The 27377-nt window shown below is 56.6% G+C and overlaps 1 protein-coding gene across 6 annotated transcripts in view; it reads right to left on the reverse strand.

Moving 5' to 3' along the window:
• Window positions 1-27377, reverse strand: part of COL16A1 (collagen type XVI alpha 1 chain) — a 53032-nt gene that overhangs the window by 14318 nt on the left and 11337 nt on the right. For 2 of the 6 annotated variants that reach the window (XM_017527885.1, XM_017527890.2), the window contains exons 14-54: window positions 27218-27259; window positions 27049-27093; window positions 26617-26652; window positions 26172-26234; window positions 25768-25812; window positions 25587-25682; window positions 25371-25409; window positions 24708-24752; window positions 24547-24573; window positions 23923-24033; window positions 23522-23557; window positions 23250-23285; window positions 23062-23172; window positions 22667-22702; window positions 20487-20522; window positions 20317-20361; window positions 19874-20005; window positions 19067-19102; window positions 18780-18887; window positions 18072-18194; window positions 17914-17967; window positions 17688-17729; window positions 17315-17350; window positions 17174-17227; window positions 16915-16983; window positions 14902-14946; window positions 14784-14810; window positions 13965-14024; window positions 13729-13776; window positions 13552-13605; window positions 9153-9206; window positions 8902-8934; window positions 6657-6773; window positions 6528-6569; window positions 6348-6434; window positions 5555-5599; window positions 4552-4596; window positions 2762-2815; window positions 2158-2211; window positions 1578-1631; window positions 89-133 (exon numbers count right to left, since the gene is read on the reverse strand). In XM_017527885.1, coding sequence (XP_017383374.1) covers window positions 89-133; window positions 1578-1631; window positions 2158-2211; window positions 2762-2815; window positions 4552-4596; window positions 5555-5599; window positions 6348-6434; window positions 6528-6569; window positions 6657-6773; window positions 8902-8934; window positions 9153-9206; window positions 13552-13605; window positions 13729-13776; window positions 13965-14024; window positions 14784-14810; window positions 14902-14946; window positions 16915-16983; window positions 17174-17227; window positions 17315-17350; window positions 17688-17729; window positions 17914-17967; window positions 18072-18194; window positions 18780-18887; window positions 19067-19102; window positions 19874-20005; window positions 20317-20361; window positions 20487-20522; window positions 22667-22702; window positions 23062-23172; window positions 23250-23285; window positions 23522-23557; window positions 23923-24033; window positions 24547-24573; window positions 24708-24752; window positions 25371-25409; window positions 25587-25682; window positions 25768-25812; window positions 26172-26234; window positions 26617-26652; window positions 27049-27093; window positions 27218-27259 — 2367 coding nt within the window. The remainder of the gene's footprint in view (window positions 1-88; window positions 134-1577; window positions 1632-2157; window positions 2212-2761; window positions 2816-4551; window positions 4597-5554; window positions 5600-6347; window positions 6435-6527; window positions 6570-6656; window positions 6774-8901; window positions 8935-9152; window positions 9207-13551; window positions 13606-13728; window positions 13777-13964; window positions 14025-14783; window positions 14811-14901; window positions 14947-16914; window positions 16984-17173; window positions 17228-17314; window positions 17351-17687; window positions 17730-17913; window positions 17968-18071; window positions 18195-18779; window positions 18888-19066; window positions 19103-19873; window positions 20006-20316; window positions 20362-20486; window positions 20523-22666; window positions 22703-23061; window positions 23173-23249; window positions 23286-23521; window positions 23558-23922; window positions 24034-24546; window positions 24574-24707; window positions 24753-25370; window positions 25410-25586; window positions 25683-25767; window positions 25813-26171; window positions 26235-26616; window positions 26653-27048; window positions 27094-27217; window positions 27260-27377) is intronic. The other 4 variants (XM_017527886.2, XM_017527888.1, XM_017527887.1 and 1 more) reach the window with 4 other exon arrangements.

Here is a 27377-nt window from a genome sequence, read left to right on the forward strand (position 1 = left end):
CAGAGAACAATGCAGCTGAAACCTAATCCTCCTGCCCTCAGACCCCAGGGGTCCCACATCCACATCTCTCTGCCCCTCCTTCACTCACCGCTGGGCCTGGGGGGCCTGGGAGGCCTTCAGATCCTGGGGGGCCCTAAGACACAAAGGAACAGAATCAGTCACTCCACCTGGGGAGGTGAAGGGTGAGGCGGGGGTTCCATGGGGGACTGCACAGAACAGAGGCGGGCACATGCGGGGAGCCCCTCTGCCTGGCTTGCTCAGGCTTCCTCTGTCCCGCCTGAGCTGCTGGCCCGGCCTCCTAACTTGTCCTGCCACCTCCTGGCTCACTGCAAGCCAGCCAGCAAATGGCTGCCCTCTTCTCCTCTAGCACCGCTCTGATTATGTCACTCTTGCTCAAACACCTTGAGCGGCTCCGTCTGCCTCTGAGTGGGGCGCAGGCTTCCCACCAGCGCTGGCCTCTGAGGCAGCCTGTGGCCTGCACCAGCCACCCTCTCCCACTTCTCCTCCCCCTCTCCTTCTCATATTCCGTCTTGCTCAGTCAGACTGCTATTCCCTGACACACTCTATACCCTTATGTCCCCAGGCCTTTGCACCCTTAGCACGCTCTCCCTTCTACCTCAAATGCCCCTTTCCCCCTTTCTAGGTCCCCTGAAACCTTGCCAAATCCCTCGATGGCTGGAAGCTGTTCCTGCAGTGCCCCACCTGGCCTCTCCCTCTGGAATTCCCCAGTACAGACAGCCTCAGGGATCCCTCCCTCTTGCTCATCAACTCTCAGCTCAAATGCCACCTCCTCCGAGAGGCCTTCCTGCCCCTCCGCCCTGAAGGTGCCGAACACCTCTCTAGCCCTTTCCCTTTCCCTGCCCCACTTCCTCCATGAGTTCCAGCCCTTGTAGCTCCTACGCACTTGCTTATTCATCCAGCAGCTGCCTCCTCAATGGCAGGGCACGAGGGCAACTGCCTGCCCTGTTCACCCAGACACCCTCAGAGGTGAGCCCAGCACCCCACAGGCCCGAGAAATATCTGTTACTGAGTAAATGCTTGATAGGGTTTGCTGAATCCCACTGAGGCCGCACTGAACTTGGTGAATCAGCAAGGCTGCAGTCCCAGTTTGGCTGATCCTAGATCTGAGGTTTGTGAGATGTGTCACCAGATAGACATGGGTTCAAGTCCGGGTGTCACCACTAACTCACTCACTAGCTGCAGGTGAGTCACAGCTTTGTCACTCTGGGGACCCCAGTGTCCCCATCTGGTCACAGCCCAGCTCCTGTGCTCAGCGTGGGGCCTGGCAGGCCTTGGCTCGAGGGTGGCGCTGTGGGGGCTGGGGCCACAGCGAGGCCCTCCCTTGCAGGAGGCAGAGTAGTGCTTCTGCGGCCGCCTCCCAGCCCCTCCCCTTGGCAGCCCTGTGGGGATTCTCCTCACAGCCTCCACCTCCGTGGGGCCCAGACTGTGCTGCCGGATTGGGGGTGGGGGCAGCAGGGGTCACAGTGCGCCTTCTCTGGCTGCTGCCAACTCTCCAGCCCCAGGCTCTGCGGCTCCACGTGCAGCCCTGCACCCGCCGCCGCACCACTGGGACTCACCGGCTCTCCTTTCTCTCCCGCTGACCCAGTGTAGCCACGCTCTCCCTTGATGCCCTGACAAGTGGCAAAGAGAGAACAGAATTAGCCCGCAGAATTAGCCCGTCAAGGAGCCAAGGCAAGGAGTGGAGACTGCAGCTGGCACCCAGACCAGCTCTGGGGGGATGGCACCGGGGTGACCGCTGGGTGCTCCAAGGCTGCCATGCCTCCCACCTGCCACGATGCCCCCCAAGCCCCGAGCGGAAAGGAGGACACCCACCCAGTGGCTTCTGTAGGGGTGGCTGTCTCTCCAGTTCTCCCGCCGGCCCCCTTGCCTCCCCCCACTCTGGCCCCAGGAGGCCGATCTCAGTTCTTCCTTGTCTGGGCCTGGCAGAGTGCTCCGAGCAGAGTGGTGGGGCCAAGCCACACTACCAAGGGGGCCTACGGTGCGGGGAGGGGCTGAATGCACTTTCAGCCAAGGAAGAGGCTGAAATGCCCAGGAACGGGGAGCCCGCTGAGGTTGCACAGCCTGGCCCTGTCCTCACCACCAGCCCAAGCCTCTGGTACCCCACACCCACTCCCCAGCAAGAGTCCCCTTACTCACAGGCAGTCCTGGGGGACCCATGGCACCTGGGTAACCAGGTTGCCCTGGAGGACCCTGCAAAGAAAGGCAGCCAGGCTGGACAGCCCCCAGCATTTCCGTCCTCCCCTCCCTGGGTAAGAGGGTGGCCAAAGCCAAAACCTCTGGGGCTGCCATCTAGCAGGCGCCAGCCTGCCCCAGCACTGCCACACTGGGCCATCTCCCCAAGCCCCAGGTCCCCTTGGTGGTGACCACCACCATGGACCTGGGCTGGGGAGGCAACCCCCAGCCTGGCCCAGACCCTGGGAGCTGAGCCAGAGCAGGGGACCCAGGGCACACATGAGGACCAGGGAGGAGGGTGTGGGCAGGAATGCTGAGTGCCCCCAGGGACGCTGCTGGAAGACAGGGGCTGTGCGTCCTTCTGGCAGGGAATCAGGGCACATGGAGATCGGCCTCCTTTGCTCCTGGGGGAGTGCAGAAACCCCACACTAAGGGAATCCCCGCAGAGGAGCAGAGAATCTCAAGGAGTCCACCTCCCAGCTTCCACCCAGCAACCACCCCTCGGAGCCCAGGCTCTGCCTCCCCAGCTCTTCCTCCCTTTCCAACCCCCACTCCAGCTTCCTCTTACCGGCTCCCCCTTATCTCCAGTCAGACCCGTGAGGCCTCGCTCTCCTTGAAGGCCCTTGGAGAGAAAAATCATGAGAAACTACAGGAGCGGGCGGTCCCCACCCAGCCCCTGACTCCTTCCCCCTGCCCACAGCCATCTGTTCCCACTCCAGGCAAATGTGGAGGCCATAGAGGCTCTCCTAGTGTCTGTGGCAAGGTGACCTGTAAGGGGTGTGCTCCAAAAGGATGACTGGTGGACGTGTGAACCCCCACACATGGGTGCCTTTCAGGACACCCTTCAAAACAGGTAGCTGTAGAAATATGCCCCCCGGGGTGTGGTTCTGGGAGGGTACCTCTCAGGTGCCTGTAGCTGGTATGCCCTGTGTGGTAACTGACTGGGGTATACCCCTAGGAGGGTGACAGATCAGATGTGTGCTTATTCTGAAGGGCAACTGTCAGGAAAGGTACCCCAGATGGATGCTGCCACCAAAGTGTATGATATCATCAAACACCCAGCACTTACCTGTCCAAGTCCCCCACCCCAAGACAAAAATGACCTTCTTGGAGGGATGCAGGGGAGAGACGAAGGAGGGCTGCCTCCAGAGCAGTCCCTGTCACTTTGCAGGGGGGGAGGGCATGTCACTTTCCACGAGAGCCACAGCCCCACCCCTAATTCTTCACCCTGGCCTTTGCAGGTGCCTCGCCATTAATGTCACCCTTCCTGCCCCTTTCCCCTTCGTCCCCTCAAGAGACGGCGCCCAAGCCTTTCCACGACACAAGACAGATGGCTAGACGGACAGATGGCCCCTTCACCCAAGCAAGCAGAAACAGACAAGACCCGGCCAGAGATGAGGACGTGGGGACAGATGGATCTGTGACAACCAGGGGCCCTGCTCCCTGAGCCTCCATCACCATGCCTGGGAGGAGAGGAGCCAGGCCCCAGGAACACGAAACCTGACACACAGGAGGTTAGTTTCCGTGACCCAGGAGGAAGCAACAGTGAGGCTGGGGGTGATGTAAACACACCTGTGACGATGACGAAGGCAGAGCAATTAACGACACCTGGCAGAAGAAGCCGGCCAAGGTGCCGGACACAGAGGGGCAGGGCGCACGACCCTCAGAAACCCAACTGGCTGGTATCACACACCCTGCCTTGGAGCGGACTGGGACTGGAGCCAAAGAAGAGGAAGGGAAGAGGAGGAAGCTGAGAGTTTCCTCTAGCACGATGGAAAGGTGCAGGCAGGGCTGCCTTTAAATCCCTGGGTGCCTCTGGACGGCCCTGCCAAGCAGCAGGGCAGCAAACCTGTGCCAGCCTGCAATGTGAAGCTCTGAAGCTTTGGCATCTCTGCTGGGCTCTAAGCCAGGTGCCTGGCAGGGCCCCAAGAACTACTTTCAGCAAATCTTCAGGCAACTCTGAAGGTGGTGAGAAGCAGAAGGCAGAGTGAGAAGGCAGGAATGGAGAGGCCCCTAGAGGCACCAGCTTAAGAGGAAGGTTCACGAGCTCAGGAGGACTTGGGGGAGTGCTGCAGGATGGTGCGAGAGATGGAGAAGAGGGCGGAACGGGGGAAGAGGGACAAGAGGAGGGAAAGAGCACAGGAGAAGGGGGAGAGGAGGGACTGGAGAGGAGTCAGAGACTGGGAGGATGTCCAAGCTGCCGGGACCTCAGAGAACCTGTGTCGTTAGCTACCGTGCCTGAAGGGGGACAACGAACACAGAGGACAGAGGTGAAGTCATGACAGGAGGGGAGCGGAGCAAAAGCCACAGAGACCTGGCTGACGGGGGAGGGGAGGTCGAGCAGCGCTAGGTTCTTACAGGCAATCCGGGGGAGCCAACAGCACCAGGAAAACCTGGGGGGCCCTGGTGGGAGAAACAGGCAGGTCACATCTCACAGGCACAGTAACCCTGGGGCAGCCTGGAGGGCACAGTCTGGGGCCTGGGGGTCATGGGGAGAGGAGGTCATGGGAGTATTTTCAAGGCAGCTAGAAAAGAGACTCCTTGAAAGTCTTGGCCCGAAAGACAACTGCTCCTCCCCTTGGCTCCGGGAAGAATGGCTCCTCCATTGGCAGGGCTGCAGAACGGCTCGAGTGCTTCCCCAGCCTTCCGGAGTCTAACGAAGACTTGGTTGCAGCAGAAGCTGTTTCTTTTGGCCTTGCCCACCACGCCTGCCACCCAACCTCCATCTGTGCCCCGAGTCGGGGGGCTCCCTGGCTCTAAGATGGCTCCCACCAGCCATTTTCTTCTTCAAAGAAAGCCTTTTCAGTTCCTTCAGCCTTCCCTAGTCACTTCTATTTGCCTGCCATGTCAACATCACAGAGGACTCCAGAGTAGATGCCCTGGTCTGGTCTTTGTAGATTTACCCTAGCAATGGCCTTACAGAGCAAGGGAGGACAGTTCCATCTTAGCTCTGAGCCCTTGTGGGGACTGGCATCACAGGGGCACGGAGAGGTCTGGCCGGCATGCCACACGCTTCCCTGGCTGCAGAGGCTGTGAGCCTGAAGCCTAGGCCCCCTGCTGAGGGTGGCCTGGGGCCACCATGTAAAGTACAGCAGGGAGTGGGGACAGGGAAGCAAAGATGTGCCCCTGAGGACCTTCCCTAAGCAGGACCACAGGCAGTGGGCAGAGCAGGGCGCTTCCAGGGCATTCGGTGGTGGAAGAGCACAATCTTTGCAAATGCTCTTCGGAGGGACAGGAGAGGGCAGTGGAAGTCCCCTCCTCCTTCCTTGCCCAGCCTTTTGGGGACAAGGCAGCCGAGTGTCTGAGTGTCATGACCCCTTTGACAGCCTTTCAAGCAGGCCAGGGCACCACAGATACTTACGATAGGGCCTGGAGGACCTGGGGAGCCCCTCATGCCAGGCGGACCCTGCAAAGGAAGCCAAGGGAAATAGATGAGGAGGTCCAGGCCCCATAGAGCCGCTGGGGTCCCAGCAGCCTTCCTCCCAACTTGCCAAGGCCAAGGTCAACAGACAGAGGCTGTTGTTCAAGCAGGACCACTTAGCTGACGTTAGAATCTTTCATTTGGTTCATTGAGTCATCCTATGAACATTCATTGAGCAACTATTATGCACCAGGCACTAGTCCAGGGGCTGAGATCACAGCATAAACAAAATAAATTAAAACCCCTGCCTCAAATCACTTACATTCCAGGGGAGAGATGGACACTGAAAATAGAACAGGACTGGCACATAGTTGGTGTTGAGTTGACACCTGTGGAATGTTCCTGAATGAAGTCACTACGCAGGAGGTTGAATAGTGATCAGTATAATGCAGACCAGGGTGACTGGAGGCTCTGGGGCTGGTGTGGGGTTCAACTTAAAGAGGATGGTCAGGGGAGGTCTCTGAGAAAGGGACATTTGAGCGGAGCTGAAGGAGTGCAGGAATGAGCCCCGGAGAAGAGTGTTGCAGGCAGAGGATGCAACTTGGTGCTGGGGAGAAAGAGTGTGTCCTGCCCTGGGTCCTGTGTGTCTCAGAGGGGCCATGTGCCAGGAGAGCAGATAAGCCCAGAATGGTAAGAGGCATCAGTCATGTGAGGCCTCGGAGGCCCCTGAAAGGTCTCAAAGGCAGACAGGGTCCCAGCCCCCTTGAGGATGAGGCTCCATCCCTGGTCTTACCTCTTCTCCTCTCTGGCCTGGCAGTCCGGGAGGACCAGGCAGGCCGGGGCTTCCAACACAGCCAGGATCTCCCTCATTGTTGTCACCCTGGAGAGGGCCAAAGATGGTGAGAGTGAGCAGTCAGGGCCTGTTCCTGCGGGGCATGGGGCATGGTTAGGGGAGAAAAGGCGAGGCACTCACCCGGGCCTCTTCGGCCCGTGGACGCTCCAGCGACAAAAAGCACTGCAAGGGACAAGGAGAGGCACTCTGTTGGGTGAGGCAGCCAGGGAGCCCTCCTGCTCGGGCCACCCCTAGCCCAGTCGTTCCTACCTGGGCACAGGTGTCGAGGCCTGGCACGCCGGGGATGCCCTGGTCTCCCTTCTCTCCCTTCTCCACGAGGTATGCTGGGTGGGCCCTCTGCCCCTGGACACAGTCTCCGCAGATACTCTGAGCAGGGAGTGGAGAAAGGAGTGAGGCCTGGGTCAGGGAGGCCAGGATGGGCTGACTGGGGAGCCCCGCTGAGAACCCAGAGCCGGGCTCCCTGCCCCACAGGCTTCCCTCCCTCCCCAGCCGCATCCCTGCGGCTGCTTTGCTCCATCCTCGGGGGACCCACTCCCAACAATTGGCTTTGAGTTTCCTCCAGGAAGAAGCTCTGCTAGAGCTAAGCCAAAGCCACTTTCCAGACAGGCGTGTGGGCGGAGGCGAGGGGCCCGCAGAGGGACCATCTGTCCCGGCTGTTCCTGCAACCTGCACCCACTGTGAGGACAAGCCACGAGGAGTGAGCTGGAAAGGCTGGCTCCGAATGCCAGCTTCTCTGCCCAAGGGAGCAAAGGCACAGCTGCGGGAGGAGCCAGCCCTTCCCAGGAGCCCCTGGGATGGATCTCGGATTGCTCACAGGCTCCAGCCCAGCTCACGCCACCAGAACGGTCTCCCCACAGGAAAGGGTTTAACCTTCTTTGGGTTGCAGACCCCCTTGAGAGTTTGAAGGAAGCCAAGTGTCCTTTTCCCAGAAAAATCAAACCCACTAGTGAAAACAAGCCTGCAGTTTCTGAGGACTCAGGAGCCTGGAGCCTGTTTGTGGCCAGTGTGGTGTCCACAGATAACCAGGCAGGAGCCCCTCCTCACCTTCACTGCTTGCTGCCAAGCCCAGTGATAATGGCTGTCATTTCCTCAGCACCCACGATGCTGGGCATTGTACGTAATAAGCCCTGCACGTATCACAGCCCATCCTGATGGTGCAGTGACGCAGGGAATCTTATAAGCATCGTGGAGATGGGAAAGCCAACACTCAAGAGAGGCAGCATGACCTGTCTAAGGAAAGTGGGAGCCTGGAGTGGCGTGGGCCTGTCCTAGGCCAGAGACAGCGCTCTCTCCCCAGGGCTCCTGGACTGTGGGTGCAGATGGTGGCTGGGCTCCAGGTCAGCATGCGCCAGGGCGCCATCTGACCCCTTCTCCACACTATGTGCAGTTTCTATTTGGGGCCCTGTGCAGAGCACTTGATGAGGAAGCCAGCAGATGACACATTGCAGGGAGAAATGTCAACTCCTAGATTTGGAGTCCCACCATCGCTGCCCAGGCACTGACAGAAGCAGAGGGGAGAAGAGCTGGGGGTTTCGTTGCCACAACCCCACCGTGATCCAACATGTAACTGATGCTAAGTGGTTACCCCAACCTCCTCTGGCTGCTTCTGGAGAATCTGCCATTCAGAGCAGGGGAGGGGTAGAGAGTCCCCATGCTCTGCCCTGACCAAGGCCCATCGGGGTCACGGGATGTCCAGGGCACTGACTAGCCAGTGTCAGGAGAGGGTGGCCAGGGTGAGGGGGGCTCTGGAGGCCAACACATCTGAGGATGCTGAGCTGGAGGAAAGTCCAGGAACGTAAGGGCCTCCTTCAAAAGCCTGAGGGTGACCTGAGGAACTCCTGTGCTCTCGTTTCTAGAGGTGGCTAAGCAAAGATGGGCTGTGCCACCCTTGGTTCCCAATAGGAACTTCTGCTCAGTTTGGGAAGCCGGACCAGGTCACAGCCCTCTGGTGGGGTGTGAAGGCTGTGTACAGGCCCTGGCACAGGCTGACTCTCTGACCAGGTCCCAAGTCCCCTTTCTTGGACTACCGGAAGTGCTTCTCAAATCCATATCCTCCCTGGATTCTTTCTGGATTGCCTAGAGAACGACTGAAGCCTTCTTCAGGCCACACCCAACCTCACGGGCCCTACCACTGCACTTTCACCCCCTCTGCTTTGCTTTGGAAGCTGCTGGGCTCGACCGTGCTGTGACTTGGGTGCTGCAGCGTCTCCTTGCCAGCTGCTGCGGGCAGCCTTCGGGGCTGGGTTCTGCCAACAGCATCTGCCATGTGGGCACCTTCACAGGATTCCTTTAAGCACTCATTCAGCAAATGTCACCCGGGGGCCTGTTATAAGCCAGGCACCAGCTAGGCCTTCTTAGACAGATGTCTGGAATGTGTATTCCCTGCAAACTGCTGCTCTCTCTGCGAGGTGCCACACAGCTGAGCACTTACTAAGAGAATCCCCTCAGGAGACACCCCCGCCAGCTCACACTTCCCTCCTGGGTACCCTCTTACCTTAAGGAGGTGCTGTTCAATTGGTAAGGATCCCTGCAAGAGACAGATGTGTGAGCTCAAGCAGGTGAGGGGAAGGGACAGGGAGACTTATGGGATCAGGTGGAGCTTCGGGCCATGTCATGCACCTTCCAGCCTCACCAGGGGGAGAGAAGAGGGACCCCCACTGCAGCTACTGGGCCAGCTTCATAGCCTGATCAGCCCTGGAAAGGGCAGGGAAGGGGCAAGGACAGGGAGTCCTGGCCGGTACCCACCAGTTCCGCAGTTAGCCCAGGCTGCCCTGGCAAACCGTTGTTTCCAGGCACTCCCTGTAGCCAAGAAGAGACACGAGTGAGTGGGCTCCTTCTCTCCAGCCTGCTGGTCAGCCTGTTTCCTGCTCATCCCCCCGCCTCCTCTTCCCCTTGTCCTGCAGAGCTGAGAGCCCTGGCTGGCACAAGGCTGACATCTATTCTTGGCTTAAGAGCCTCTCGACCCTTTATAGGGAAAGCCAAGGAGACCCAGAAGAGTGACCCCAAAAACAAGTCCAACAGCAAGTGTTTCCCCCACGCCTCAGAGGAAGGTCAGAAATTGAGCAGAGTGTCTTCCATGGAACTACTCTTTATTTCTGTGCTAAATCATTTTTCTTTATTTTCTCTTTCTCTTTCCTTTTCTTTTTTTTTTTTCTTCTTAGAGATGGGGGTCTCACTCTGTCACCTAGGCTGGAGTACAGTGGCATAATTATAGCTCACTATAGCCTCGGATTCAGCTTAGGTGATCTTCCCACCTCACCCTCCTGAGTAGCTGGGACTAGAGGTGCTCACCACCACGCCTGACAATTCTTTTGTATTTATTGTAGAGACCGGGTCTCGCTGTTTCCCAGTCTGGTCTCAAACTTCTGTGCTCAAGTGATCCTTACATCTCGGCCTTTCAAAATGTTGGGATTACAGGCGTGAGCCACTGTTCCCGGCCTACTTTCTCATTTAATCATCACAGTTATCTTGTTGAACTAAGCGTTGTTATCTCCACCTTAAAAATAGCACAAAGAACCTAGAGGAGGCTGGGTACCGTGGCTCATGCCTGTAATCCTAGCACTTTGGGAGGCTGAGACAGGCAGATCGCTTGAGGTCAGGAGTTTGAGACCAGCTTGGCCAACATGGTGAAACCCTGTCTCTACTAAAAATACCAAAATTAGCAGGGCATGGTGGTGTGCACCTGTGTTCCCACCTACATGGGAGGCTGGGGCAGAAGAATCACTTGAACCCAGGAGACTGAAGTTGCAGTGAGCTGAGATGGCGCCACTGCACTATCATCTGGGTAACAGAAGGAAACTCCGTCTCAAAAAATAAAAATAAAAAAAAGAACCCAGAGGAGTAAGTAACTTGCCAAAGGTCACAAGTTGAGCCAGGCACTGGCTTCTAATTCCTCTTTCAACCACGGTTCCAGCACCATTTCTCAGACATCCCCAGAACATTCATGTGCACAGCAAGGGCGGGTGCTTGCCAATCAGACTCATCTAGATACAGAATTCTTTTGGTAAGTTATTTGGGGGAAAAAATTCTATGCCTCAGTTTCCTTATCTATAAAACAGGGATAGTTTATGGTGAGGCTTCAAGGAGACAATGGCTGTAAGGATGCAAGCTACCCAGACTCTGTTCCCCTTGATTCACGAGGCACATTTGCATATTAAATACTCCATGGATGCAGGGAGTATGTTCCATTTTGAATCCCCAGTGCCCGACATGGAGGAGGTGCGCATTAAGTACGTGTTGAGTGAATGCACCGCTGCTTAGCCTGCTCCTCCCTGCACAGGATTTCCTTGGTGTACTCTGAGATCTGGCCTTCCTTCAAGTCCCAGCTCCCAGTAATGGAACATATCACCAGCCCCAAGCAATTTCCAGGCAGGCTCTACCAGGCCTGGGTCAGACCTGGAGTCAGCCTCCCGCCAGCCCCCTCTGGTACCTCCCTGCACCATCAGGTCTTAGAGCAGTGCCTGGCACAGGCAAAATGCTTTGAACATGTCAATTCTTCTCCTTATTATTATTTTTTACCTATTTATTTTTTTTGAGACATATCTCTCTGTCGCCCAGGCTGGAGTGCAGTGGTGCACTCAGCTCATCGCAACCTCCGCTTCCTGGGTTCAAGTGATTCTCCTGCCCCAGCCTCCCAAGTAGCTGGGGTTACAGACGTGCACCACGACACCCAGTTAATTCTTTTTGTATTTTTAGTAGAGATGGGGTTTCACCATGTTGGCCAGGCTGATCTCGAACTCCTGACCTCAAGTGATCTGCTGGCCTCAGCCTCCCAAAGTGCTGGGATTACAGGCATGAGCCATCACACCTGGCCCAAACATGTTAATTATTATGCCCTAAATCATTACTCATCCCCTGCTTGCCTCTCCATGGCCAGTGCCTCAGTTCTAGCCTGATACTTTGTAATTGTTTTCCTGACCTCCCAGAACTAAACGTTTGATGTATTGTCCTACTGCTGAAGTGAAGAATGCAGACTGAGTTTAAACCTAGTCTCAATAACCTACTAATTGCCTGTTGCCTCAGGTACCTTTCTTAACCTCAGTGCCTCGGCTTCCTCCTCTGTGAAATGGATTGAGATGAAATGAGATAACTAAGCACTAGGACCATATGGCCCTGGATGAGTAAGTGCTGTACATCCCTGAGCCTGTGTCTATACTTGAAGAAAGGAGCTGCTCGGCCCTCCTGTGTCCCACCTGGCATGGGGCAGGTGTCTGTTAGCAGCAGCCTCGCTTGGTCTCAAGCACTGGCACTAGATGAGGACTTGGGTGCCTGGGACCAGACTCAGCAGTCACTTCTTTCTGCCTCATTCCCCCAGCATGTCTTGGCAGGGTGCACACTACATCAGCTCTCGCTTATTAATGGGTCACTTTGAAATGACTCTTATGCTTCCCCAAGCAAACTGCAAGCCCTCTGCAGACGGATTCCTGTTTCCTGGCAGTGTGGCAGGAAGCCCCAGACACTCGGCAAATGTGTGGCTACAAATAAGTGGCGTGGGCTTTAGTTGAGCACTTCCAATGGGCTAGAGAGAACTGGAATCCTGGCAGAGACTCTCATCAGCAACAGCGGCTCACCAGAGCAGACTCCCAGCACAGGGTGGCAGGGGAGGTGTGCCAGGGTGGTGGGGGCGGGAAGGGAAGATATGGAATGTAACAAATCATTGGGGCAAGGAGGAGTAGCTTGTAAAAGGCTTCCATGTGATCCTGCCCTGCTTCTTCAGGTGAGAATCACTCCCTTAGGAGCTGGGAGCCAGACACACAGAAAGAGGTGTCTGTGCCACCTAGAACCTCCAGAAAACACGGCTTGGGATGCCAACCGCTGGGAAATGTCCTGCAAAGCGTCAGAAGAAGGCAGAAAGTGCTTTGCACGGGGAAGCCTTGGTCTAGCATTGTCAATTCCTAGCCTAACACACTATATTTTATTTATTTATCTTGCTTATTGTCTGCTCTCCTATAGAATATAAGCTCCAAGAGGGCAGGGATTTTTATTTTTAGCCACTACTGTAAGGCGGCCTTAGACAAGATACTCTATCTTCCAGAGCCTCAGCTTGTCCAGCCGTGACTAGGAATAATAATACTGCCTTCCTTTTGGGGCTTTTATGTAAGGCTCAAATGAATGAAAGAATGAATGTAAACGAATAATAGCAGTCATCCTCATTACAGTGATAGCTAATGCCTCCTAAGCATTTGTCATATAAATAATAGATAATAGGCATGGGCACAGTTCTATACACTTCACGTGCATTAATTTGTTTAATACAAAAGCCCTATGAGTTAGGTGCACTTAGCAGAAGAGGGCAGTGAGACACAGAGAGGTTAAGGAACTTGCCTACCATCACACAGCTAGCACATGGCAGAGCTGGGGTTCAAGCTCAGGTCACCTGGCTCTGGAATGCACCCTTTATTCACAAGGCCACACAGATCTTGGCTCCCAGTGCTCTCCCCTCACTGTCTCTGGCCTCCTTGCGATTCTCCAAACACATCAGGCACCTCCCCACCTCTGGGGCTTTGGCTGGCTGCGTTCTCTGCCACAGAGGCTGTCCCTCACAGCTTCTCTCCTCACCGCTTTTAAGTTTTGATTCAAACATCACCTTCTTTTCGGCACATTTTACAAATACTCCTCCTGCCCTCATCCCATTTTCTGTCCTCACTCCCTGCTTTACCTTTCTCCTTAGCACGTATCACTTTCTAACACACCATATTTTATTTATTTATCTTGCTTATTGTCTGTCTCTCCTACTAGAATATAAGCTCCAAGAGGGCAGGGATTTTTATTTTTAGCCACTACTGTATTCACAGCACTTTAAACAGTGCTGGAAAATAGCATGAATGAGCGTTGAATGCTGCTCCAAAACGGCGGGCCGGGCTCTGAACCAGCATAAGGGATTATTATCTGACCCAGATTCTGGGTTCCCGGCTGCTGATGCAACAGGGCATTCCGTGAAACAGTGCCGGGAGTGCACAGAGCCTGGCCTGGAGGGTCAGTGGGTCCTCCGTGCCACCCTGCAAGGCGGGTGAACAGAGGAGTGAGAAATGGCATGCGTGTGTTTTGGGGGCAGGGGAGCAGCGTCCTTGTCCTTGGGGTCCAGCCTGGAGCAGCCACCCTGACTGCAAGAGTTCAAACTCCTCATTCTCTTGTCCCCCTTTACCTGCAGCCCAGGTACTCCAGGGGGGCCTGGTGGTCCGGGAATGCCTGGTGGACCCTGCGGGAGAGAAGAAAGAGTCAGAGCCAGGAGAGAGCTCTGCCCTATGGCTGAGAGCAGCTGTTTAGGGGGGGCAAGCCGTGGGGCACTGGCGGAGAGACAGAGGAGACAAGCGACACACACCTGCGGGCCCGGCTGCCAGGAGCTGCCCGTCCACATTCCCGGAGCACCCTGGGTGGGAGTGGGGGTCGCAAAAGAAGGGGAGAGGTTATAGGCGACGTCTACACCAAGCGCAGGGCGGCGTGGGAAGGTGGCTGGCTGGGGCGTGAGGCCCTGTGGGGCCCTTGCACACTGGCACCAGAGGAGGCTGAAGCTGGTCCTCTCCCCCAGGCAGGGGGAAGGCTCTCAGTGCCACTTACCGGCATGCCAGAGAAGATGACATCACCTCGAGAGGGGCAGGAGCACTCCCCCGGCTCGCCCTGAAAAGACAAGAGCCTTTGTGAGGCCTGGACAAAGATGAAGGGCCCCCTGGAAACAGACGTCAGAGAGGCACAGGCGCTGTAGAGATGGAGAGGCCGGGGTTTCAATCCAGGATCTGCCCCTTAGGATTGTGCCCTTGGGCTGCCCTTCCAACCTCTCTGCACCTCAGCCTCCGCGCCTGTAAAATGGGGACAGCAATTCCAAGTGCATAGAGTCTCAGGAGGACAAAAAGGATTCGTGTACACAGGGGTCCTGTCGCATAGTGATTATTGAGCAAACGACAGTCCTGCTGTTACGATCGCCAGTGATAACCTTGTCTGCGAAGCGCAGGTAATCTTGCCTTCGGTATGCCTGCAGCCTCACTCCTCTGGGCCCACCCTGGCTTCCATGCCCTTCTCTCAGGGGCCCCTCACCCCTCTGCCCTCTCATCACTAGTCCTTCCCAGCTGAGTTCCTGCCCCATCCTCTGACTTAGCCCCCATTTGAAAATGCAGCTGCCCTCTAAGGGGGCCCTGGAGTCTTCCAGTCTCCTGTGATGCTGGCTGAGTCCCAGGCCAGCAACCAGGTGAAGTTGGGAATATGCGGAGCCCCTGAAACCAGGGAGCTGGGAGGTAACAAAGAGACCAGGATGCCTCCTCCACTCCCATCCTCCAGCCCAAGGCAGCTTCCAGGTGCACAGGCTCCCCTGGTTGGAGGTGGGAAGGCTGGAAGGGCTGCCAATTCCCCCAGAATTATGGGTCACAGGTCCTGGAGACTCACCTTCTCTCCCCTTGATCCCTTTTCACCCTGCAGGGAAGAAACACAGGAAAGTGAATGCATAGGGGTGCCAAGGCTGGGCCAGCCATGGCTTCCTGCTGCCCTGAGATACTGTACTCACTGGCGTCCCTCTGGCTCCAGTCTGTCCTTGCTGCCCATCACGGCCCTAAAGGGAGAGAGTCCAGAGTCAGCGGGTGAGACTGGGCGGCGGCCAGCCATTGGGCCTGCTGCAGAAAAGGGCTGTAGGACAAACAGAAGAAGCCCCAGGCTCCCCTGGAGCCCAAGGCCCATGTTCCAGGGGAGGAGACCAAGGCATGGGGGAGGAAGAAGACTGGCATTTCCCGAGCGCGTCTGGGTACCAGCCACCTGCTCAAGTACCTGTCAGAGAACACTGAAAGGAAACCCCCTCCCAGCCCAGCAGGACAGTATTGTTCTGGTTTTCAGGTAAGGAAACTGAGCCTTGAAGAAGCTTCATCATAGACCCAACGGCACTGCTGCAGCCAGGCGTGTGTGGCCTGAAGTCTCTGCTCTCTCCTTCCTCCCTCTAGTGCTTGATGAGCTTCCTCCCTATCATAAAGGTTAGCTCTATTGACCCAACCGGGAGAAGGGGGTTTTCAGCCCCTATTTTACCCACAAGAAATTGGAGACTTTAAGAAGCTGTCACTTGCCTAAGGTCACAACCCTAGTGCGTGTGAGGCTGAGACTGGGAAGCCTGTTGGATGGAATTCAGCATGAGGAGAGGTCTGGAACATTCTCCTGAATAGGAAAGCAGCTTGGGCAACGGCATGGAGTCCGCTCAGGCCAGGAGAGGTCAGTCTGGCCACACAGAGGGTGTCGCCATAGCTGCTTTCCTGGGGGCTCCTCCACCCTCACACCTGGGACATGAAGCTCCCTGAGGACCTGGCCCATGTCTCTCTTTTTGTCCTGGGATTCCCTGGGACAGGCAGGGACCCTGGCTGTCCAGCTCTGCAGGGCAATACAGACTGGCTGTGTGGGCTTGGGCGAGTCCCTGCCTGCTTTGGACATTGGAGCATTTTCCTATCATTAATTCCCCATCTGGAATTAGAATTTCTCTAGGGATCCGCAAAGATAGAAGAGGATACAGTTCGCTGGGCTATTTTTAACATTACCAAAGCCCCAAGACAAATTATGCATTTGCCCACCGCCTGGCACGGAACAGACTGGCTGAAAGGTGGCATGCATTTGATTTAGGCTGCAATTAGATTATCTCGTAAAATTCTAGCAGGTTCATGTGGAGTAGAAGCTGACAACTATACAGGTCCTTAATGACTAAAAATGAGAAAATGCACTTACGATTACTTACTCTGTGCAATTTGTTCAACAGACACACCTTTTAAAACATGGGAACCACTGGGGGAATAGTACAAAGGGAAGGTCTTTCCAATTACGTTGGAAGTGGTTGCTGGTGTGGGTCTGTGCTGTCTGATACAGTAGTCAATAGCCACATGGGGCTATTTAAATTTAAATTATTTTAAATTAAATGACACTTAAAATTGAGTTCCTCAGTCACACTAGCCACATTTCAGGTACACTCAGCAGCCACCTGTGGCTCTCCTTTGGGGCTGCCCAGGCCATCCTGCCACATGGGTCACTGTCGCCTGTAGGCTGGGGCAGGCAGTGCAGCCATCACCCCGGTCAGAGATGGGTGCAGAACACAGCATTTCCATCCTCATAGACAGTTCTCCTGGGTAGCACTGGTCAGATGTTCCTCATGACGCCAAGGTTTGAATGGGGATGGGCTTTGGGTCAGACAGACCTATCTCAAGTCCCTGGCTCTGCCTCCTTACCCTCTGGCCTTCAACTTCCTGATCTATGAAGGGAGTTCCCTTACAGGGCTGATGTGAGGAGGAGTACATGAATTTCTGTGTTTAGAGCTTAGCACGGGGCCTCAGCATGATCACTATTCAAAAAATGCTGGTGATCATTATTGCGTTGTTCAAGCATTCCCCTAAAACAGTGAGGGTTCCTTGTCTGAGGCTGGGCTGGGCTGAGGCCTCTCTCCTCCCGTCCCCTGTGCTGCTGGGATGGGCAGGGTCAGCCCTGAGCCCCCTTCGCAGCAGCGACATCATTGGTTTCAGCAACACCACCAGCATGGAGCACAGAGTAGACTCACCGGAGGCCCAGAGACACTGGCCCCAGGAGGTCCCATGGGTCCGGTGGCTCCTTTCACCCCAGGAGATCCCTGTGTAAGAGAGGGTACAAAGGTTGCGGGGGAAGAACTGGAAGCCAGCTATAACTCAGCAGCTGAGACACATCCCAACAGGTCTTGGGTGGCCCTCTGATAGGCATCACTCGGTCCCCATGTCCCCTGTGCCTGCTGCTGGGGCACTCTGGAACACTCCAGGCCCGATGCCCATGAGGCAGAGGCTCACCTGGGCACCCTTCTCTCCAGTGGAGCCAGGTGGTCCCCGAGGTCCTGGAAGTCCCTGCAGATGGAAGCACATTTAGTTAACCTGTATCCTAGAGTGGCCCCCTCCCCCTGCCATCCTCCTCCAGGACTCAGACAGACGTACCTGAATGCCAGGCAAACCCGGGGCTCCAGGCTCTCCCTGCAAGTCAGAAAGGGAAGACTGGGGCACAGCAGCCGCAGCCAACCAGCCCCACTGGCCCTGCCACACCGGCAGGCCTGGTCTGGGTGGGGCAGCTGCCAGCCCAAATTCAGAAGAGCTCCCCAAGAAGACCCTGAAGGTCTGAGAGGCTGGGGTCAAAGGCAAGTCCCTGGCAGAAGTGACAGCAGGCCTGGGCTGCAGTCTGACCCCTGGTCCCAGAAATAGGCCCTGTGCATCTGGGGGCAAGCAGAGCCTTGCAGTTTGAGAGCAGACGGAAGTAGGTAGCTGGCTAATGGAAACGTTAGGGGCAGGCAAAGGCAAAAGGCTAGAGACTCACCTGGGATCCCTGGACTCCCCTTCCTGGAGGCCCTGGCTCTCCCTGAAGAGGCAAAAGGACAGTCCCTGGCTCAAGATTCCCCAGTCACCTCTCACCCTTCTCCCCGGCCCCTTCTCCTCCAGCTTCTCCCTGCCCTGCATGCTGCCTCCAGTTCCCACTCCAGGCCCACTGCCCTCATGGACCTCCCCAGCACTCCCTTGCCCATGTCCCCAAGACTCACACATACCTGCACGCCTTTCAGTCCTGGGGGCCCTTGAACTCCTGGTAGACCGGGTTGGCCCTAAGAGGCACAGGTGGCCCATGGAGTCCCAGCAGGGGAAAAGGGGGCAGGAGGGAGAGGTGGCAAAGCCCAGGCAGGGAAGGGCCAGACAGCGGGCAACTCACGGGTTTACCGGGTCGGCCTACGCCTTCGGGGCCCTGCTCTCCTTTGGGCCCTGGCTGCCCAGGCCGTCCTGCCATGTCGGTCACTGTCCCCTGAAGGCTGGGGCAGGCAGTGCAGCCATCACCCTGGTCAGAGATGGGTACAGCCGGGAGCGCGTGAGCCAGGGCTGGCACCCAGGCCAGGACGTCCTGCATGCCTCTGAACACTCTGCCCCCTCGCTACCCCCACCTCAGCCTGGGAAATCCAAACAGGCCCCTGACACTCCCGGTGGAGGAGAAGCCCCGAGGAGCCGCCACCCAGGGATTCCGACATCCGTGAAGGCCCCAGCGGCCCCTGCAGTCCTTCCCTCACTGCAGCGCCACCTGGTTTTTTGTTTTTTTGAGACAGAATCTCCTCTGTCGCCCAGGCCGGAGTGCAGTGGCATGATCTCGGCTCACCGCAACCTCTGCCTCACAGGTTCAAGTGATTCTCCTGCCTCAGCCTCCCGAGTAGCTGGGACTACAGGCATGTGCCACCATGCCCGGCTAATTTTTTTGTATTTTTAGTAGAGACAGGGTTTCACCATATTGGCCAAGCTGGTCTTGAAGTCGTGACCTCGTGATCACCTGCCTTGGCCTCCCAATGTGCTGGGATTACAGGCGTGAGCCATACCTCCTGATTTTTTTATGCAACAAACCCTCCCCCAACCCCAGCCACCCCGCCTGACTGACCTTTTCTCCTTTTGGCCCCGCGGGGCCCCGAACTCCAGGCTCTCCTGACAGCCCTGGCCGCCCAGTGGTGCCCGGCGTTCCAGGGTCTCCAGGATTCCCAGCATCACCCTGTAAGGAGTGGGGTTCAAGGAAGGCAAGGACAGCCCAGCGGGGGGCAGGTCACCCCCTGGGACCTGCAGGCACTCACTGGGGCTGAGGGTTGGGGGCAAGGGAGGGAGAAAAAGGAGGCAAGGAGGGCATCTAAGAGGATGCCATGCCCACCTGCATGCCCACGGAGGCCCTCTCACCTTTTGCCCCTTCAGTCCACGCTCTCCAGCCTTGCCCTGAGGAGAAAGCATTTCCAGCACCCACTTACTCAGACCAGCCACCCAGAAGTGCCCAGCACCACGTCAGGCCGGGGAATACAGCAGTAAACGAACAAACAAAATCTCTGCTTTCATGCTAGTGAAGCAATCTTGCCCAGGTTCAGAGGAGAGATTTGTGCCAGACGCCTTGCCTGGGTGACCTGGGCAAATTAGCTCATCTATTTCCGTGCCTCAGTTTCTTCAGCTGTCAAATGGGGATGATAAAAATAGTATAGGCTTCTGCCCTGCAGGGATCCTGTGAGGTTAGACAAGCCAATGTGTCGTGTGCAGCAGGGCCTGGCACTTAGTGTCCACTGTGGCAGTGCTGCCTGTTACTAGGAAAGCACTAGCAACGATAATCACCACATGGCAGCTACCACTTCCCGAATGCCTATGGTGTGCCACTAAGCACTTCACGCACGCCGTAACCAAGCTGTACCACACTCTGTGCAGGAAACAGAGGTTGAGAGAAGGTGACTTGCTCAAGTCAAAGTCTTAGAGGCAAAGCTAAGATTGGAACCCAGGTCTCTCTGGTCCTAGGATGGCGCTCTTTCTGCCCACTCTGTCCCAGGATAAAGGGCACAGACCTGTGAGGGCAGCTCCTTCTGGAGACAGAGACTCTGACCCTGCCACATCCTCCCCACTACCCCCACTGCCCAGGGAGTCAAGAGACCGAGGCAGGACCCCTCCCCTCTCCTGAGCCCGGCCCGCATCCCCACTCCAGAGGCCCCTGCCTATATCCCACCTCACCTGTTTTCCTGGCAGGCCAAAGCCTGGACGCCCAGGCTCCCCCTTCTCTCCGGACGTGCCAGGCAAGGCCACCACACGGATCTCCCCATCCTGAAGGTTGGACAGTGCTGGGCACGGCTCACAGGGCTCCCCCTGCCAAGCAAGGACACTGAGTTAGGGGGTTCCCCTAGCCCTAGTGCCAGGCTTGGAACCTGGGGCTGGGGAATGTCACCGGGTCTGACACGGTACCTCTGCTGGGCAAGGGGGTCTCTCAGGAGAGGTAGAGGGAGAACAGGAAAGAAACAAAGGTAAGGCTGAGTCATCAGGGGTCTTGGTGCCTTGCTGAGGAGTGAGACTCTGGCTGACAGGCAGCAAGGAGCCCAGAGGGTTTGAAGTAGAACCTGATGAGTGTCTGTCCAGGAAGTTCACCCAGGCTGCAGCATGGAGAATGTCCCCAGACTCACCTTCGCCCCTTTGATGCCTGCTGGTCCCACTGGTCCTGGTGGCCCCTGCATGTTAAGATGCCACAGGTGATGCCCAGCGTCTGCCAGGGCCATGCCTATCAGCTCTCCAGCGGTGGGCAGCCCTCCCACCTTGTCCTCCCCCAAGCTGTCACCATCTAAAACATACTTACTGGACTGCCAGCTGGCCCTGCCTCCCCGAAGTTACCCTGAGAGAAAGCACAGACATCATGATTAAAGAGGGGATGGGGTCTAGGTGCTAGAGCAATCCCAAATCCATAACAACAAAAGCAGCCCCTCGGGATGTCTAGACTGTCCTCTCATTTCCAGAGAGGAAGAGGGCTTTCCCAAGGTCCCCAAGGGAGTCTGTGACCAGCCAGGGGCTAGAAGCCGTATTTCTGCCCCCCGCATCACTTCATGGAATCCAGCCCCACCCTCAGCCCTGGCTCAGCACACAAAACCGTGAGTGCGTTTTTCCAACAGCTGCTCATTGGACACCTTTACACCCAGAGCACTGGGCTGAGGCACTAGACAGCACAAGCAGCCAAACAGCAATGCCTGTTGAGCTCGCACACGCAGAACTTTTAAAACCATCATTTTGAAAGTGGTACGTACTATGAAGGAAATAAACAAGGTGATGAGACAGAGTAAGTGGAGGTGCTCAGAGAGGTGTTAACGCTGATTATTACCGGAAGAATGAGAATAAGGTCATCCAATGAAAGAATAGGGGGAGGGTAGAGAGGAAAAACATCCTACACATTTCTGGTGGGAACCGCAAGTATACAATCTGACCAGCGGGAGTGGTCCGGACATAGTCCCTAAGAATAAGGTTCGCGTGGCTGAAGCACAGTAAACCAGAAGAGAAGAAGGGGAGGAAGTGGATGAATTTGTGGAAGATGGGGGCTGGGGCATCCGGGGTCCTGCGCGGCACAGTGGAGCTATGGTAGAAAGTAAGTCACAGAAAGTCTCTAAGCAGGGAATTACTGATTCTTTTACAAAGCCACATCAAACTACCGGGTGAAGGCTGGGTGCGGTGGCTCATGCCTGTAATCCCAGCACTTTGGGAGGCCAAGGAGGGTAGATCACTTGAGGTCAGGAGTTTGAGACCAGACTGGCTAACATGGCAAAACCCCATCTCTACTAAAAATACCAAAATTAGCTGATTGCGATTGTGGGCACCTGTAATCCCAGCTAATCAGGAGGCTGAGGCAGAAGAATCGCTTGAACCTGGGAGTTAGAGGTTGCAATGAGCAGAGATCACACCACTGCACTCCAGCCTGGGCAACAGAGCGAGACTCAGTCTCAAAAACAAAAACAAAAAGCTACCATGTGAAAACCAGACTACTGCAGGTCTGCAGTGGCCACGGGTAGGCCAGAGGAGATTCCACCATGCAGGAGACAGGCCATGGGGACGCAGACTACCATGGCAGTGGCGGACGTGGAGGGAAGTAGAGGGGCAACGGAGCCATCATGGGCAGAGCTGTCAGGGCTCCCAGTGGGCTGGAGGGAGGGGACAGTGTGAGGCATGAAGGACCTGAGGACGACCGCAAGGCTGGGCTTTGAGGGGCCGGCTGTGAGCTGATGACTGAGATGGAGAAGCTGGGAAGAGTTGCCAAAGAGGGGAGGAGGTGCAAAGGTCCCATGTGCGACGTGACCTGCCGGCTTCGCCTATTAGAGTTGAGTCTGCACATATACTTCAGTGTTTGTCACATGTGTGCCCTCGTACATCCACAGAGCCCCTCATTTGGGTAACACTACATCAGAAGTTCAAGCCTGCCATTTGTCTCCAGTGAAATCATAAACAGATACATTCACACAGGCACTGAAATTGAGTGACCTAGTGGAGTCGTGAAGATTACAAGTCTCTGGAGCCAGGCTTCCTGAGCTCAACCCCAGCTCTGCATCGAATCACCTGTGTGACTGTGGGCAAGTTACTTGGCCTTTCTGTGCCTCTGTGTCCTCATCTGTGAAATGGGAATAATGGAGCACCTACCCCATAAAGTCTGGGAGGGCAAAACAAGTAAATACACTTACAAGATCTGGAATAGTTCCTGGCACATAATAAGCAATTAAGAAGTGTTACATATTATAAACATTGTAAGGTAATCTTGAATGTGCTTAATAGTTTTAAATTATCATCACACCTACACTAACGAATTCTCTTACAGAACATAAGGACTCTCAGAAATAAATTCTTTGATTCCAGTCTGCAAAATACTAGTAAATTAATTTCACTGTGAATTTACCATCTGAATCGCTTGTTTATATTACCCTTATTCCCCACGCACGCCGTTCCTACCCTGCCTCCTTACCAAGATGCCCCAGTATCCCTGACATCTAACTCAGGTCTCACCTTCTCTCCTTTCAGCCCTGGCGCCCCAGCTGTCCCCTGAAAAACAACCAAGACAGAGTCACAGCATCTCCCCATTCCCAACCCTCCAAGGCTCCCTGGGTCCCAGTGTCCAACCAGAAAAAGAAAGGCAAGATAGGAACTATGCCCTTCAGGTAGCTGGACAATTTCTTCAGTTAGACAGCTAAAGTTAGAGGTGCCAAGAGGAAGTTCCGGGGCAAGGAGCCTGGGGCAGCACAGGGATGGAGGGAGGGACCAGGGGACAAGCCTGAGACACCTGCCTCATCCCCTCCTTCCTGATCCCCACCCTGAGACCTAGGATCTGAAAAGCCAGGGAGATCACCAGTATGGCAAGGATGGGCTGAACTGGTCTGAGCTGGGAGAAAGTGGTCACTCACCGGAAGGCCAGGCAAACCGAAGCCAGGGGAGCCCACCTCTCCACCGGCCCCAGTGGAGGATGCAAGATGCTGGGCCCCTGCAACCAAGCCGCAGGACAAGCAGGGCTCCCCCTGGGGAAAGAAGAGGAAGGATCAGAAATGCTTCCAGATAGGCAGAGGAGGGCGGCCAGGACAGCGGTGTCCCTCACCTTCTCTCCTTTGATGCCTTGGATGCCAGGGTCTCCCTGCAGGGAAAAAAGGTTTGTGGGCTAAGACAGGGCACGTTGGAGCACCCCAAACGCCCTGGCCATATGTGAGGACAGCAATGTCACACACTCAGGCCATTCAAACACCTAGGGGTCCCATGGGGTTCAAGGCCAACACCCTAGAGGCAGGGTTCATCAACCCATGTAACAAGCAGGAGCGTGGCAGGGGAAGGAGGCCAGGTGAAGCTACCCCAATAGAAACTTCCTGCACGTACCCGATCGCCTTTTTGTCCGCCAGTTCCCAGGTGCTCCTGAAAGAGGGGGTCTGTGAGAGAGGGGGCCCACTCCTTTCCTCCACCCCCAAAATACGCCCAATCCTAGGGCACAGACTCACTCACAATGAGGGTGGGCTCCAGCCCAACTTGCCCAAAAGACATCCTAGAGTCTCGTGGAGAGCCCTGGGAGGTTGCCATGGAGACCTGAGGTGGCACTCTAGCCCAGCCCTGAGCTCTATGGTTCAGACCCCTTACCACCATAAAAGCCTAGACTCTGCCTGTAATCTCTCTGTAGCCAGGAGAAGTACCCAGTCCCTCTGCCCAATTCCTCTCTAGGATCATGCTCCCAGGTTTCTTTGTGTGTTGGGGGAGGTCCCTCAATGGTCACCCTGAGCACTCACCCTCGCTGGTGCGGGGTCACCGGGCTCCCCGTTGGGCCCTAGCTTTCCAGGGAGCCCGACAAAGTTCTGGAACCCTTCAGGCAGTGTTGGGCACACTTCACAGGGTTCACCCTAGCAGAAGGGAGAGACTATGAGTGGACAGGGTGGGGCTGAGACCCCCAGGAAGGCAAGGAGCCTTTTGTACACACCAGCCCTGGACATTGGACCCACCAGTTCCCCACCCCCAACATCAAAGTGGACATCAGGAATGCTGCTGGAGCTTCCTGTTCAAGTGACTCATTCATTCACCACAAGATTCCAGGGTCACACAAAACTACATCCTCGCAGTCAGCCTTAAAACACAACTGTGTCCTACTGACAGGCAATGGAAACGGGCTATGAGAGAAGCTAACTGACGGCACATTCACAACCATGTGTGCGGCGGAGGCAGGGTTTGAACCCAGCAAACCTCCAAGCCAGGTTCTTTATGAACTGATCGCACAAGGACATCAGAGGAAGAAAGGGTGGGGGTTCCCCGAGGAAGGTCCAGCACCCCTAGGCCTAGGGCCCTTGATGCTCCCTGTCATTTGCAGAGACGGGGGTCCCATTCCCACCCTGATCTAGGCAGCCAGGCCGGGGACTCACCTTCTCTCCCTTCACACCTGGCTTCCCCTGTTAGAAAAGAGTCAGTGGGAATCAGTGCCAGGGCCAGGGCTGATGTGCCCACTGAGGGCCCAAGGACCTAGCCCTCCCTCTGGAGGCCTTGGAACACCCGACCCTCCCCAACCAGATTGGGGGTCACTCACAGGTTTCCCACCAGGGCCTTCTTTTCCTGGCATCCCAGAGCTGCCCTGTGGTCAGAAGGAAGGTTAAGTGGGGAGCCTCCTGGCCAGTGCGACCTCGGCGCATTCCCCCTCCCCACCCGTGCCCCTCTTGATGGCAGAACAATCTCTGCCAAATCTCCTGGCGCCATTGGCTCCATTTGGTCGGTTCCTGTTGCCTGCCCTCCGTGTCTAACCCAAGCCATGCTGGGTTTCAAAGGAAGGGAGAAAACGAGGCCTCTGTGTGCCCCTTCACTGGTGCACAGGCTAGGAGGTGATCCACACAACCCCAGGGGAATCACAGCAGTCACACAGAAATTTCCAGGGCTTTCTGCACATCCAGGCACAAGGCCCTCAAATGAGCTTGGGCCCTCCAGCAAAGTCTGCTTTGGTCTTGACAACACTTAGGCCTGCCCACCCCCATACCGGGAACGCAGGCCAAGGTTCCCACCTCAGTGAGCCCCCGGATGTGGACAGGGCACTCCCCACCAAGGGGCCTGGCCAAGCCAAGCCCAGCCTCCTCCTCCAAAGGCCCGGCCTCCTCCCTGGGACTTGCTTCCCCTGTGGGAGGCCACCCTGGCCCCTTCTCCTCTCTCCTCCTGCCAAGCATGGAACTCTCCGAGTGCCCACACGCCTACCTCTGCTTACCTTGTCTCCCTTAGGGCCTGGCGGGCCACCTGGATCCCCCTGAGGGCAGAAACAGAGTCAGGTGGAAGTTTCCAGGGACCTCTCACTACAGCAAGATCTTCTACCGGCACCCTCTCCTCCAGCCAGGAACCCTGGGACAGGGCTTTATCCCCCCCAGCCAGAATGGGAGAGGGGTCTCTGAGAAAAGGACAGCAAGAGAAGCAAGGGGGTACTCACTGGGGTCCCAGGCAGTCCTATCCCAGGGGGTCCAGGGAGGCCGGGGAGCCCGGGCTCTCCTGCCAGCCCTTCAGGCCCAACAAAACCAGGGTCCCCCTGGCACGAACATAAGGTGGGCATCAGAGAGCTGCCACCTCAGCCCTGCCACCCCATCTCCACCCCACAAACACCCACAACTCACCTTCTGCCCTTTGGGTCCAATGACACAGATCTCTCCAGGCCGGCCCTGTGGGGGGTTGGGGGGAGGGTGTAGGAACAGCCCTGAGGCTTGGCACTTCCCCATGGGGACAGGTACATGCCTGCCTGTCTCACCCTCCCCACCCTGCCCCAAGCCGGAGCCCACCCCAGTGCCCTGAGATCAACACATGTCAGTCTTAGGGTGTTAGAGGTTCAGGTTCTGGGGCTGGGAGTGAGGAGCCCTGGGACCAGGTCCTTTTTCTGTCCCCTTCTTGCTGTGCTTCCTGGGGCACAGCCCCTCCCTGTCCTATCTGAGCAAGGGGAGGGAGCTGGATTCTGAAGGTTAAATCCCAGCATCCTCAGACCCCATGCTGGCGGTGGCGGTGGGGAAGGGTCCCAGGAACCTACATCCCGGCCTGGCTTTCCCGGTACGCCCTTGATGCCTCCGTCGCCCTTCTCGCCTTTCTGGCCCTGGGGAAGGAAGAAGCAAAGCAACCAGGATGAGGGAAGGGACTGGGACAGCCAGGTAGCTCCACCTGGGGGAGGGACAACTGCCTTCTAGAGCCCTGGTCTCTGTCTCCCCTGAGGGTGAGCGGCTTCAGTCAGCACAGGAGGGTAGACAGCAGGAAGAACTTCCAGACCAGCCAGGCCACTGGATGAGTCTGTGGCATTCCCCGCCAGGTCGGCTGGGCATATGGACCAGGCAGGATGACCGGGATGGGTGTGGGAGGGTCCTGCCAACCCCATGCTCACTGACACCATCTCCTCCGAGAACCCGGCTCCTTCTTCCTCATGCCTGTAGAGCCCGCAGATCTCCCTGGGGAGCCCGCCCCTCCAAATCCAGGCTTGTTACCTTTTCGCCTGTTGAGCCTGGGAGTCCTGAGGGTCCCTGAGATGAGGAGGGGACACAAAGGAAGGGGGAGTGAGGTAAGGAGGGCGAGGAAAGGGAGGGTGAGGAGGGAGGGTGAGGAGGGGGGGGGGAGGAGGGGGGGGGAGGAGGGGGGGGGAGGAGGGAGGGCGAGGAGGGAGGGTGAGGAAGGAGGGTGAGGAAGGAGGGTGAGGAAGGGGAGGGTGAGGAGGGAGGGTGAGGAAGGTAGGGTGAGGAAGGAGGGTGAGGAAGGAGGGTGAGGAAGGAGGGTGAGGAAGGGAGGGTGAGGAAGGAGGGTGAGGAGGGAGGGTGAGGAGGGAGGGTGAGGAGGGAGGGTGAAGAAGGAGGGTGAGACAGGGAGGGTGAGGCTGGGCCCAGGACCCACCACCCCTGCCCTATCCCCAGTCCCACACTCACCAGAGCTCCCGATTCCCCCTTCTCTCCCTTCGGGCCTTCTGCACACTGAACAGGGGAGCACAGTGTTGAGGGGGACAGAGGGTCACTGGATAGGCTGCCAAGTGCACAGCACCTCCACAGGGGCTGGCCCCATATCAGCCCTGAAGCAGGCATCGCCTCCAAGTCTTACCTGAAGCGGGGCATCCGGGGAGATTCGAACGCAGTCATTGCCCTAGGGTAGGGAACAAAGGATCAGGGGCAGGAACTCCCAGGGAAGTCCCCTAGACCTGCTGTGAGGGGGATAGGCCCAGGAACCCCATAGTCCTAAGTATCCCTAGAAAAGAGAGGCT

The sequence above is a fragment of the Cebus imitator genome, unplaced genomic scaffold (genome assembly GCF_001604975.1).
Source record: "Cebus imitator isolate Cc_AM_T3 unplaced genomic scaffold, Cebus_imitator-1.0 Scaffold51, whole genome shotgun sequence".
NCBI classification, from domain to species: Eukaryota; Metazoa; Chordata; class Mammalia; order Primates; family Cebidae; genus Cebus; species Cebus imitator.